The sequence below is a fragment of the Poecilia reticulata genome, linkage group LG15 (assembly GCF_000633615.1).
Source record: "Poecilia reticulata strain Guanapo linkage group LG15, Guppy_female_1.0+MT, whole genome shotgun sequence".
Lineage (NCBI taxonomy): Eukaryota > Metazoa > Chordata > Actinopteri > Cyprinodontiformes > Poeciliidae > Poecilia > Poecilia reticulata.
This window is the reverse complement of record NC_024345.1, coordinates 15,257,709-15,269,309: the sequence shown is the minus strand read 5'-3', so window position 1 is coordinate 15,269,309 and position 11,601 is coordinate 15,257,709. Positions and strand designations below refer to the sequence as shown.

At 37.9% G+C, this 11,601-nt stretch overlaps 1 protein-coding gene across 1 annotated transcript; it reads right to left on the bottom strand.

Moving 5' to 3' along the window:
• Window positions 1-562: 562 nt before the first annotated feature.
• On the bottom strand, window positions 563-2,050 carry LOC103476839 (DNA damage-inducible transcript 4 protein-like). Its single transcript, XM_008429497.2, has 2 exons — window positions 1,595-2,050; window positions 563-1,404 (listed from the first exon to the last, which is right to left on the bottom strand). The coding sequence occupies exons 1-2, from the start codon at window positions 1,758-1,760 to the stop codon at window positions 896-898; spliced, it is 675 nt and encodes a 224-aa protein (XP_008427719.1). The 5' UTR covers window positions 1,761-2,050; the 3' UTR covers window positions 563-895.
• Between the last annotated feature and the right edge of the window lie 9,551 nt (window positions 2,051-11,601).

Sequence of the window (11,601 nt, the reverse complement as noted above, 5' to 3'; positions counted from 1 at the left end):
TAAACACTCTTTTACAAAATCTATGTTTTTAGTGGGTCTTCTGCATTTTATTAAATTAGCTTTTAAATATACTTTATTCATTCATTGGTTGTCAGTCTTAGATATTTGGTTTACAAAGTTAAATCATTGTCATTTTAGGTTCTAAGACTTGAGTATGCTTAAATTCACCATAGCATGCCAGATTTATTTATACAAATTTACATCATAATGTTCTTAGTTTGGCAAATGTAATCCTTGGGAGACTAAGATGAAGACATAAGTGTCTACTACAATTCTAGGTCTTATTTGTTTTCATTTATTCAGTTTTTCAATTAATAAAAATACTCTGCAAAGTAAATATAGGGTACTAAGTGAGTTCTTAAATATAAAATGTGCTTTAGTCTTGACATTTACAGAAACCCTTTCAAAATTATATACACCAAGTGCATTTTGAAGGCTTCTGATTATTCCACCTGAAGGAAAGGAACAAAGGAGACTAAGCATTGGAAATGCCCTATTATATATTGTAGTAAATCTAGAATTAAAATTGTGTGAACAAAGAAATGAAACAAGCGTCACAGAGTAATAGAAAATTATTTATTCTCATCTTTAAGATACAAAACTGTTTCAGGCAGGTAATATGTAATACTAGTACATTCCCTTTAAAAAGTGGAAATTATATGAATGTGGATTCATATAAAAGAAAAAGGACTTGTGTTCAGACACCTGCAATCAGGTGAGTAGCTGCCATGAGATAGTTTGGGCCTTTGATTTACCACATATTACAACTGTTTTAGGACCTTGATGTCAGTGCAATTAAAGTTTTTTTTTTGTTTTGTTTTTTTAAGTGAATCTGCAGTAAAAGTTAATTAAAAACAGTTCAGTGTGTCTAGAAAGGCACATTGGTGCTCTTGGGTTAGCAGCATTCTTCAATCAGCAGTGCTCCTGAGCTGTACAGTTTTCTCTTGATGGCCCTGAAACTCCTGCTCAGCCTCAGGGTTTTGTGGTGCCTCGGAGACATTGCAGACGGTGGCTTTCCGCCTTTGAAGAGCTTCTGGACCCTGCGCCACAGTCCTCCGGACTCGAGCCTCAGAACCAGGGTCACGTGGAAGGTCGGGACCAGGCCTGCATCTACTGCTATTTGATCCACAGTGCACAACAACCCCTGACCCCCCCTTTCCACGCACAGGTCGATCACGGCCCCCCTCAGCCCGCAGGGCTCGTTGACGGCCAGATGGAGCAGCTCTCGGCTGATGTTGTACAGTAGACGGTCAGGTAGGATGAGTTTGGAGCAGCACAGGATGGGTGACGCATTGTTAAGGCTTTGTGTGATTGTGCCCACCACCTCTGCAGCCAAGGTCTCCTCGAGGGGGTAACAGAAGAAGCTACTGTCGGACTCCGACAGGGATAGGTCCGCCACAGATCCTGGAACAAAGATAGAAATAGATTAGAGCAACTTTATTTTTTTACTGACCCCAAGGAGCAATTTGCTTTGCATGTAGATATGCAGAATAGTTCAAGTCTGAACTGAAAAAAATTAAAAGATGCAAAAGGGTTTTATTTTGCTGCTATTGTGTTTTTCCTGAAAATAATAAAGAAAACTAAACACACTCACCGGTTTCACTCCTGCAGGACTGATCTGCTGAGGGCCTCTGATTGAGCCCCTTCAGCTCAGTCAGCTTCTGCAGCAGGTTGCTCCAGGACAGCCTCTGGGAGCTCCTGCCCTCCGCTGGGGACGGAGGAAAACTGCCATCGAGAGATTGGTTGCAAGAAAAAGACATTTATAAAACAAATGCCTTATTTCCAAAAGAATAAGGTGGGGTGGGGCGGGAGTGCGGCGCTTTGATTGCACACAAGAGCAAAAACAAAAAAAGAAAGGTAGCTGTCACAGTTGGTCCTTCTGCTCTTGAGCCGGATCAGCTGCAAATCACACTCTCTAACAATGGGGGTAAAGCCTTAAATACCTACGCACGCTAGCCCCGCCCATCTGATTTCTCAGCCAATGAGGTTTTAGCTCACGTCCTTCGCGCAGTATCCTGCCTGGTTATCCCTTTGATGGGGTGAGACACCCTCCCCCACGGCTGAGAGAGGCAAGCGACCACCCCCTCAAATCTCATAAGTTTTAACTCTTAATCATTGTGTAGGAGGACATTAATCCGTCCTAGAAGGCGAATTTACAGACGCTGCCTAGTGCAAATCTTGCAACACTGAAATCCTGTCACCACAGGAGAGCTGAGCTAGAAAAATGCAGCTGATGAATCAATTGGGGATAGTTGAGCGAGGCACGGATTGCACGTAGAGAACGTCTTTTTGTTAATGGAAAAAAGGAGGGGGGCTCCGCCTCTCAACTGACAAATGTTATTAAAGAAGCTCAGCTGCACGTTTACAAAAGGCTCTGAAGTAAACAAGGAGCCTTACGGTGAATCTACACTAAAGTCTAAAGCGACTGCAGGGATAGATTATTCCAGAATATGGCAGAAAGTACAAATCTTTCCGGAAGACAAGTATTTCAGTCTTCATGGTTTTCTCATCCGGATGCATTGTTTTATTTTGGTTTAAACATAAATGAAAATGTGGGAAAACATTTCATCTCAGAGAGCCTTTCTAATCCAAACAACCAAACTTTATGAGTAACTTCTCTGGTTCATGTCATTTAGCACGAACTTCCACTCAAATCATCCAAGAAAATAAGACTCAGTCACTTCTGTTTGGATAGTTGTCTCCTCCAGCTGTTTACATGGGTTTCCCTTCTGCTTTCATGGGAATTGCTTAAATCTTTGCACACTTACTGCATTGCAGAAGAATATGTTGGGTGCTGTAAAAAATGTTTCTGCTCACTGATTTATTCCTGTGTTGCTCTTACGTTGTTTCAGAGTGGCAAACAGCTCTCTCTCTCAAACAAAGATAAACTTAGAAAATACAACATTCTCTTTTCTATCCGGTGGAAAAAAAAGTCTACTTTAGTATAGGTCAAACATACTTAAATTTGTGAAAGTACACTTTAAGTATACTAAATATTAAGTGTACTACCTATAAGTATATGTGAAGTATACTAAAAATACACTTGTACCAATTTCGAAAGTAGAACTTTAAACACACTTAAACATAATTGTACCAAAATACACTTTTAATATATTAAATAAAAGTATACTTTAAGTGAACAAAATATGAATGAATATGTATGATTTTTAAGTGCCTTAATAATATTTTATTTATTAAAATTGCATACAACAAAAAAAATATTATCATGATGTAATTTTTAAAAAAAGTATCCAATCAATTTTCAGATGTGTGATGTAAAACCTTATAATCAACGGCATTAGCTCCAGTTCACACTCCAGACCAGATGGTGGCGGTATTTCACACTTTCATTTATTTAAAAAAAACGCCACAAAGAGAAGAAAAAACTTGAAGCAGGGAAGATAACAGACGCTGTTCAAATTCGCCATTTTTTCTCGCATAGTACCTTAAAAGTAGAGAGGACCTTGATAATAGTTATTAATTTTGGTAAATTCAAGCTGGTGACGTCCTAGTCCGAGTTAGACGACAACACAACGGGACAACAACTGATGGAAATGAAATGTGGGTCACAAAAGGAGCCCGAAGGGATGAAGGCTGCTAAGTGTTGCTAGCTGGTGGTAAGTTTGCTTATTAATTATCTTCATTTAATTATAAACAGTGCAGTAAAGATATATAACTTACGTTGGTTTCTTAAATAATTATTTTATCAATTTTATTGTGACTTGTATGATTATTACTATAGTAATAATTCAGCTTCATGTTATAACTACATGGAGGTTGTTTGTTGCGACTTATACTTTAATTCATAAACTAACCTGGTTTTAATTAAGCTCCATAAGACAGAGAGACTTTGATATTGTGAGGTGGTTGTTGTTCTAACTCGTTCATCAATGATTTTATCTTCAACATATGTTTGCAGTCTAACTATGCAAATGAAGATGAAAGAGGAAGCCAGAGAAATTGGGTGTTAGGAAACCTAAAGTCTTTCTGTCTCAGAAGAGGCTCTGACTCCACCAGATCAACAACACGAAGCTCTGAGGATGAACCTCCACATCGTCTTCATGATGTAAGTTTGTTTTTTCAATGAGGAGCTAGCTATATTTTCAACAACAAAAACTGCTGTGTTACCAACACTAAGTGCTTAATAAACATGATTTGATTTAAAGATAACTGGAAAGAATTTTTCTCTTCTTGTTAACCTAACATTTATCTTTCTTTTTTTTTTATTTGTTGTTGACTTTCAGGGCCCGGTGATGGACTGGTGGTGACCTGTCCAGGGTGAACCCTGCCTCTCATCTGATGGCTGCTGGAGATRGGCACCACCAGCCCCCCTCACCACCCTGCAAGGATCAGTGTGTTCAGATCATGGATGGAAAGATTTTAAGGTAGTTTGTCTCCTTAAGTCCACACTTAAAACAGCTTCATAGTTAATGCCAACATCAACTGACTCTATGACATTGCTGACTATTTTTTTTTCTACTTCTAACATAAACAGGCAAAGAAATGTTTTTTCACCCCAGGCTTCCAGTCCCAATCATCATCAGTTCTTATGATGTCACATACATGGCGAGTCCACAAAGTCTTAAAATTGTARGTATTATTTTTTTATTTGCCATTTTTTTGTTCTCTTTAAATACAAATGCTTTCTCTGTTTAATTGCTCTATTGTTCGTTTTTGTTGGATTCTGTAAGATGCAGTGAATGTTCTGTCGTTGATCCTCACTTTCATGTTTTATTGTCACACTTAAATTTTCATGTTCATGTGTTCTCTTTTGATGTGTAAACTGATAATTTATGTAAAGTTTATAAAGTTGTGAGTAAAATTGGACAATTTTAAAATGTCGGTAATAAAACAAAATATTTTAATTACCTTGGGCATCTTGTGTAATTAATCTTTCCATGGAATTTTAGCCTAAAACAATGTAAGTACTGCAGTGTAGTTATGCATGTCATGTACAAAATAGGTACGTAAGAATAAAGACTTTCACGAGTAATTAAAATTGTAGTTTATTATCAATAGCAGGAAATCAAAAATAAAAATTAAGTGTAATTTAAATGCATTACTAATATATTAATAGTATATTTAAAATATATTTGAAGTTTATGAAATATATATTTTTAATATAATTCTGAGACAGAATTATTACACTCAAAATATAATAATTATATCAAAGTACAATAATAAAGCTCTGAAATATATTTAAAAAGTATACTTTAAGTACACTCTAAGTACACTTGAAGTTGTTCCAAAAAAGTACGCATAGTATACTAAAATATACTATTAGTTGTAATTTAATACTATTTAAATACTACTAATGTATACTAAGCACAAAATTGGTTGTTCCAAAATAGTACAGTTTAAGTATGTCAAAATTTAGTATGCTAAAGTATACTTTTTTTCCACCTGGGATGGTAGTTTAAAAACAACATGGGGCTCCTTTTTTCTTATCAGTCAGAAATGTAGGTTGGCCTCCAGCTCCTGAGATGGTTACCGTTGTTTCAATGTTTGATCCATAATAGCTCTCAATGTGGTTCACTGGAGTACTATCGTCTTAAAACAGGATCCAAAGTGTGGCCTGGGGACCATTTGTGGCCCCTGGATGTGTTTGATCTCCGACTGCAATTCAAAAATTATGCAAATCTGGTCTCCCAAGCACATGAGGTTGATACAGTTATGATATTTTGGTGACACGGGGTGTGCAGAAGACTGACATGACACTGTCATAAACACAACATGGCACGTGTTATGAACATGAAGGAGTCTTTATGAATGTTTATGACAGTTGTCATGAAGTGTCATTCGGTAAATTATGACGCTTTTAATGCAAAGTTGCATTGAAAGTCCATTAAAAGTGCCAGCTTTGCATTAAAGTGTCATTATTTACAAAATGATACAAAGTTGGAACTTCTAATGAGATTTTAATGCAACGTTTAAAGCAACTTTGCATTAAAAGTGACATCACACTTCGTGACAACAGTCAGACATTCGTAAAGACTCCTTCATGTTTATGACAGTGTCATGTCAGTCTTATGCATACCCTGTCAAATAAAATGTTACAGATTTTTTTTATTTTAATTATGGCAAAATATTATATACAAATGTAAATGTTCTTTAAAAATTTTAAGAGGGGGGGTATTATGCAAAATGTACTTTTTGGAGCTTAATATCACGTTAAAATATTTTTTCCTTATCAAAAACATACTGGGACTGTTGCCTTGGTTCTTAGATGCATATTTGAGGAATCTCCTGTGGTAGCCATTCGGGGTGCCTAAACGCTTGCTCCTCCTTGGACCTGCGGCCTCCAGTTGTGCTTCCGCCTCATAGAGCGCCCCGTCTCCTGCGCATCCCTCCCGCTAGAGGCAGCAGTAATTAGCAAACACCTGGTGGAACTGTGCGAATGCTGAGCTCATCAGACAAACTCATTTTCAGTCTAATGCCCCTAAAATCGGCTGTAAATGGCATAATGAAAAGCAGTGTTGTACTGAAGGAGGGTCAGAAAAGAGCAGGAGCCTCTTAAAGAGACAGGGGCGTAAAATTTGAAAGTCAAATTTCTTTTTAAGTTTTGTTTGATAAACGCAGGATTTTTATGCCAACCTGGTAACGTAGTTAACTCACTGTTAATTGATTGCATTATAATCTCAAAGAAAGTGTGACCAAAATACTTTTCTTTTTGTTGAGAACAGACTGAATTGTTTTCTGCTTTGTTCAAGCGAGTTCAAGGAATTTGCAAACTAGAGACCTTTCTTCTAATAAGGCAGACAAGCAAATCTCTGTAGACATGTACACACACATTTCCTGATAAAAAATCAGGCAATTAAAAATTGCATGCATGTTTTATGGCAAAACTTGGGGGGAGGGGGGGATCACAATATAGTTATGTGATTACATTTTTTTTTATCTCAGAAGCAACAATTTTGTAAAATAATATTAATTAAACACAGTGGAAGATAAATAAAAACACTTGTGTTTTAAAACAAGTATCCTTTATTATCTTAGATGGGATGGTTGAAGTGGCAAATTTACCACACGGTGGCGCTAAAGTGCTAGCGGATGACGCTTAGAGCACCTTGTTGTGACTGCATGTGTTTTGATTTGAGTAGCTGAGCTCATGATCAGGATATAACCCCGGTTTATCATCCAATTTATATGTTTAGTTAAGGTCAGACCTTGTTATCATTTTACACTTCTTATCTTTGTTTACTTTCATTCTGTTACGAGAAAAAAAAAATTTAAACGTGAAAAGGGAGAGACTCTTTTACAAATCATATTAGCCTTGGAGAGCTGTTGGTCTGGGCAGCCTGAGCTGATGTAATTTATGTGCGCTGGATCTCCGGCTAAATGGTTATGTATAAAGACAATTTCTACTAAACAGTTATTTACTCAAACCTGAGTGTAACAAAGAAATAAATGTCATTTTCAGACCACATATCTGCTTCCTTTTCAACCATTGTATAAAAACGCCAGCATTAATTCAGATTTCCAGTGGTTTTCATGTGTCTTTTGATGGTTGTGAGTATAGCAATAACATGGTTCTGTAGTAATAAGGGGATTATTTAAACAAAGATGACAGTGAAGCTTTCTGTCTCCTTGTCAAATACCTCATCTTGTAAGCATGTCATTTTTCTGTCATACGATTCTCGTTTGTCATCGGATCCTTCAACGCTGGATTCAAGACTCTCTGTAGCTTCATGAGTCTGCATCACCCGAAGCTGCAGCTCCAACAGAATTACATGTAGGTTTTGATTTATTGCTGGAGGAAGCAGAAAGAGAGCAACTCTCTCAGGGGAGGCCAAACTCCGATGTGTGGCAATTTTTGCTGAGGTATGCTCTTCTTTATCAGAGCCCTATCATTTTTACAAGCCATTTTCAAACGGGCTTTACTCCAGATATTAGCCCGTTTCTTTTTCCTATATCACAATGATTAAAATTTTAAGCTATAAGCTCAAATTTAAAGATTTTCACAATACTATAACAGTTGTATTTTGAAAGTGCCAACAAAAAGTATTCACCACCTTATGTTTCGCCTTTTTCATTGCTTTCACAAATGAGTCAAACAAAATTACCAAAAAAAAACAAGCCCTCTTATATTAAAGTAAAAAAGTTCTACAAAACAATGACCCTTAAATACAAACATATTACATAAGATAAACGCTTGCATAAATATTTATCCCATTTAAAGGGACTGACCTATTTCAACAGACAATCCCAATGAGTGGAATGGAGATCACCTGAGTGCAGTGACTGTGATTGTGGTACAAAGACAAGAAACAGCATGAAGACAAAAGAACGCTCCAAGCAAATCAGAGGAAACATGAAGCATAAATTAAGGGGCGCAAACAAAAGATCTCCAAGGCAATGAACATGGAGTTCAGTTAAATCATCATAAAGAAATAGAAGCAATATGGCACAGGTGTAAATCCACTTAGATTAGGCTGTCCTCACAAACTTAGTGACGGTGCAAGAAGGAGACCAGTGTGGGAGGCCACCGGGACACCGATGACTTCAGCAGCTGTTGCTACTTCACAAGGCAAAGCCTTATGGGAAAGTGACGATGCTGTAGCCACCGTTGAACCTAACCCAGAGCGTTATTTCATAGGGGTGACCACTAAAACATCTGATAGCTCATGGTAGCTACAAATATTCATAGATGAAGAGGAACAATCAGTAAAATTAAATGTTTTAGCAATGCAGACTTTGTAAAAGAATTTAAAAAAATACATTAGAAGTCCTGTATGCACTTTGCAAACTCATGAGGAGGACAAAGTGAACAAGAAGATGTTCTGGTCTGATAAGACCTAAATAGATGTTTTTATCTTAAATGCAACTTTATATGTTTAGGAAAACTGACCCTCTGAACTTACCATCCCCGTGGTCACGTATGATAGTGGCTGCATAATGCTGTGTAAATTACTTTTTTCAGCTGAGACTCAGTGCTTAACACAGTGTTATGATGAGCCATTGTCTTTTCACTACAGCAACATCAAAACATCAACAGGAACATTTTTTAATTAAAGTTTTGGTCATATTTTCTACCAGTGTGTCATCAAAATCCCATAGGAGTTGTATTCGTAGCATTTGTACTGCCACTTCTCTGAACAAGTTTCATTAATAATACAAGCCAAAATCCTGTTGGCACATCGGCTGGAGTAAGAGTCCTTACATACCCTCTACTGGGTAACTAAACATCACTACCAAGAAAAGGAATCCTATAATAATTACAAAGTATTCACATATCTGTCTGTCCTTAAGTGAACTACTATCTCCCAGTTTAGAAATATTTATTCAGTAGTGGTGCAATGGCTGCTTCCCTCTCCCCCACTCTCTTTAGCAGCCAGTTGCAAATGTAACAAAAACCAGCACAGCATAAATTCATACTATTGTGTAATCAATGTCATATCAATTTAGAACATGTTCTTATACTGATAGGAATTCAAATGGCAAAGTGTCTGGAAAAACACTTATCCACGTCTAGTTCTTTGACAAACTAGACTTTAATGGTCAATCTGATTTTGTTGGGTCTCACAAAAATTTAAGAGGAAAATTTCCTTCGCATTTATATGATTTCTATGCAAACTTCTCAGGGTAAACGGGGGTGAGGATCCAAGTTTGCTCCTTCACGTCTGTCACCTCAAGTTTGACTGGAAGCATCAGTAACATATTGCTTGGATATGAGAATCCCCGCAAACAGGCAGAAAAAAATAAGTTAACTTTATGTTTTTCTTTCTCTGTCAAAACACTACAAAACCCAAAGTATCAGCCTGTTCCTCTGAGAAAAAAAAGGAGAAAACAGTATGGTTTATTTTGCAGGACTAGAAAGGCATGCAGTGCTGACGGAAACCAAATAGAGGATTTTCCCAAAATAGCTTCACTGGACAATCAGGCTGGAAACATTCAGCTTGGTGAAGGTTTGGTGAACTGACTGATAACCGGGTTAGGATGGTCAGTCTCTCACCCTTCTGGAAATCAGAGCCACTCCCAGAATGAACACCATTCTGAGGTGAGCACAATACCAGGTATAAAACTCCTGCAGCCCCTTAAATGACCCAATCCTCAATAAAAAGAAGAAGGAGACAATTTTCAAAAAATACCCCAGAAATGTCTCAACAGCTCTTACAGAAATAGTGCTTAGCAAAAACATTCAAACATAAAGACTCACTGCAGTAACAGTCAAGCATGAAGATTAAAAATCATTGCAGGTTCACAAGATTAGATTAAAAAAAACTCCATTCATTTAAAATAAATAGATAAACCTACAGATAGTCTTAGAATAATTTCACTCTGAAGGGATAAGAGTTATTGTACCGCAGAAAGTGGAAAACCAGAGATAACCCTCTAATGCATTGCTGCCACGGCAATAAGGCAATTTTGCCAACCTCTGGTACGGCACAGGTCGGAAAAATAGTTTACCGAACTGCACTGACTCGCACCGTACCACTCAGTGGCAACGAGGCGAATGCATGACCCGATGAGAACTTTGGTGATGAACTGTGGCACATTTTGAGGGACATTATCAGATAAGACACCTGAACTATCAGTGGTAAAGACATCACACTTAGTTCTGTTAACCAAGCTGCAGACAGTTTCTGTCAAACAAAACCTGCACTGCAACACTTGTAGAGATTATTTTGTTTTGTTGGACATTACATAAAAACCGCCCATGGGTCTGATCTTTTAAAATTACGGTGTTTATAACGCTTTATGAATGAGATGGGAATTGTTGCCGTGTCCTCTGTTGTTCCTTTTCTGTTGCGAAAACATGACCAAACTAGGACTTCATTTAACCCCCAAAAGTTTTTCTTTGACTGATCATTTTTAAATAAAATCTCTGGGAGCAAAGCAGGTTGCAGCTGCTGCAGAGGTAGCCCTAAATAGGTCAGAGGAAGACCACACGTTGACTTCCTTTCTCGAAAGGAAAGCTCCAAATAACTGCTTTATGGTATCCAACATGAATATTTCATTTCCCACCTGACCATGTAGCATGACTAATGAGCATGCACGTGTAAGACTTTTACATCTATTAAAGTGCCTGCACAAAGACAAGCTCAATTGGGTCCAGAAGGTAATCTTGTCATTGTTGCTTGTGCTGCATAAACATATACATGCTTAGCTCAAGCATCTTCTTGTCTCCTTATCTTTCCTCGAACTTGATCAAGTCGAGCCAAAAGATTAGATGACCCCTTGTTGGGCGCTTGCCCTCATTAGGACAAGCTCGAGGCACTCCACTGGGGATCAAATGGCATCAGTTAATCCAACGTTTCAGTAACAAGCTTGTTGTTTGGTGGGGCTCTCCAGGGACGAACACAGAGCGAGCTGACACGGTGCAGTAAGACCCATGGTGCAAGAAATCACTTTCAAAAGAATGCATCTGGCCAAAGGGGTAAACCACAGTTCGAAACAAAATCTGCTGGTGTTGGTGGTCAACTTCCGAGTGGGCAGGTGTGAAACCTCATGCAAACTCTGGTGATGCAGAGCAAACAAGCTAGCTCTCATCCACCTGAAAACCTAAGTCTCAGTTCAATTGACCACGAACACCGGAGCTGTTCGCTTTGAAAGGAAATGCAAAGCAAACGGAGGAAGAGATGCAGATATGATATGTGATCT